This window comes from Botrytis fragariae, assembly GCF_013461495.1.
Source record: "Botrytis fragariae strain BVB16 chromosome Unknown tig00000251, whole genome shotgun sequence".
Classification (NCBI taxonomy): domain Eukaryota; kingdom Fungi; phylum Ascomycota; class Leotiomycetes; order Helotiales; family Sclerotiniaceae; genus Botrytis; species Botrytis fragariae.
In genome coordinates, this window is record NW_023501003.1 from 516,727 (window position 1) to 518,163 (window position 1,437).

The 1,437-nt window shown below is 44.6% G+C and overlaps 1 protein-coding gene across 1 annotated transcript; it reads left to right on the forward strand.

The window, feature by feature from the left end:
• Window positions 1–1,437, forward strand: Bfra_011744 (uncharacterized protein; the record flags this gene model as incomplete). Its single annotated transcript, XM_037342070.1, has 2 exons — window positions 1–624; window positions 703–1,437. The coding sequence occupies 2 exons, from the start codon at window positions 1–3 to the stop codon at window positions 1,435–1,437; spliced, it is 1,359 nt and encodes a 452-aa protein (XP_037188150.1).

The following is a 1,437-nucleotide window of genomic DNA, read 5'->3' on the forward strand; positions in this document are numbered from 1 at the left end:
ATGACCCACCATGTTGTAGATGGATTCGACTTAGGTTACCTTGACGCCCAATATATGCGTTTGCAATTGCAGAATCAAGGTTTCCCCGTTGACGATAACATGATTAATCAAAATCAGATGGACAATAGAGGTTCACTTATTCACGGCGATATGCTTCCCCACAACCAAACAGCAGATGGAGGCTTCCAAACTGACAGCAATATGTTCTCTCAAGATCATATGGAAGATGGAGACTTCCAGACTGACAGCAATATGTTCTCTCAAGAGCAAATCGCAGATGGAGGTTTCCACATTGACGGCGATAGGTTTTCTCAAAGTCAGATGAACAACGGAGATTATGCGATCGACAACGATTTCGAGATGACTGACGCACAAACTATGGATGGTACTGTCTCTGCGGATGGCACTTTCTCTTCTCACGAAGAAAATAGAGCAGACGCAGCTGACAACGACATCGAAATGTCAGACGAAAGCATGATGGATGATGTCATCTCTGCCGATAACACTATTTCTCCCCAAGGAGAAAATGGAGAGAACAAAGTCGGCGATGATGCCGGTGACAATGCGATCATTGCTGCTCCCGCTCCTAATGACCACATGACCCAGTGTCGCATTATGTTCCTCGTAAGTCAGAATATGCAAAGCCTCATGATCATATATGTTCATTTGTCGAGGACAATTACTAACTTCCAATAACAATAGGCTTTCAACCCTCCTCCCGCTGTCCCGATCGACCCAAGCCAAAGAAATATGTTGCGTACTGCTCCTATCGAAATCAGACACATGATCTACGAAATCTGTTTACCGGAACCAAGAACTGTCAACTTTGACCTCATCAACTCACCGAGGTCCAGTCGCCAACAGGAGTATAAATGTACAATCCCAGGTATCTTTCGAGTAGATAGAGACAGCCGAGCATACTGGAACATGAAGTATATTACTATAAACAAGCCTCACTACCGAGCGATGCACAAGTTCTACGGCACTCGCAACCCGATGCCCTTGATCTTCAACCCTAAGATCGACACAGCGTCGATTACCTTTCTCAATAAAATACCAGCATGGGGATACAACGAAACTAAAGAATGGTTGCGACATGTCCAGGATTTATTGCCCAATGGATTTGCCTGTGTCAGGGTTTTAGATATTCGCGAAGTCTCCACTAAAGGCCCAACTCTCAATGATTCTGATTTGCAAGCATGTTTCTTTCGCACGCCAGTTTGGAATGACAACTTCTGGACATGGTTTAGAGGGCTGGAAAAACTTTACTTCACAGCATCCAATGTGGGTTCCCAAGGGAAGCGAAAGTTAAGAGAACCTGACTTTGCCAGACTTAAAGATTTTGTTCTTTCATATCGTGCCTCGGGTGTTGCTTTGGGTATACAGAATCCAATTCCGTCCAACAAAGTGGTGGTAAGGTCTTTTGTTCCGGCTTGA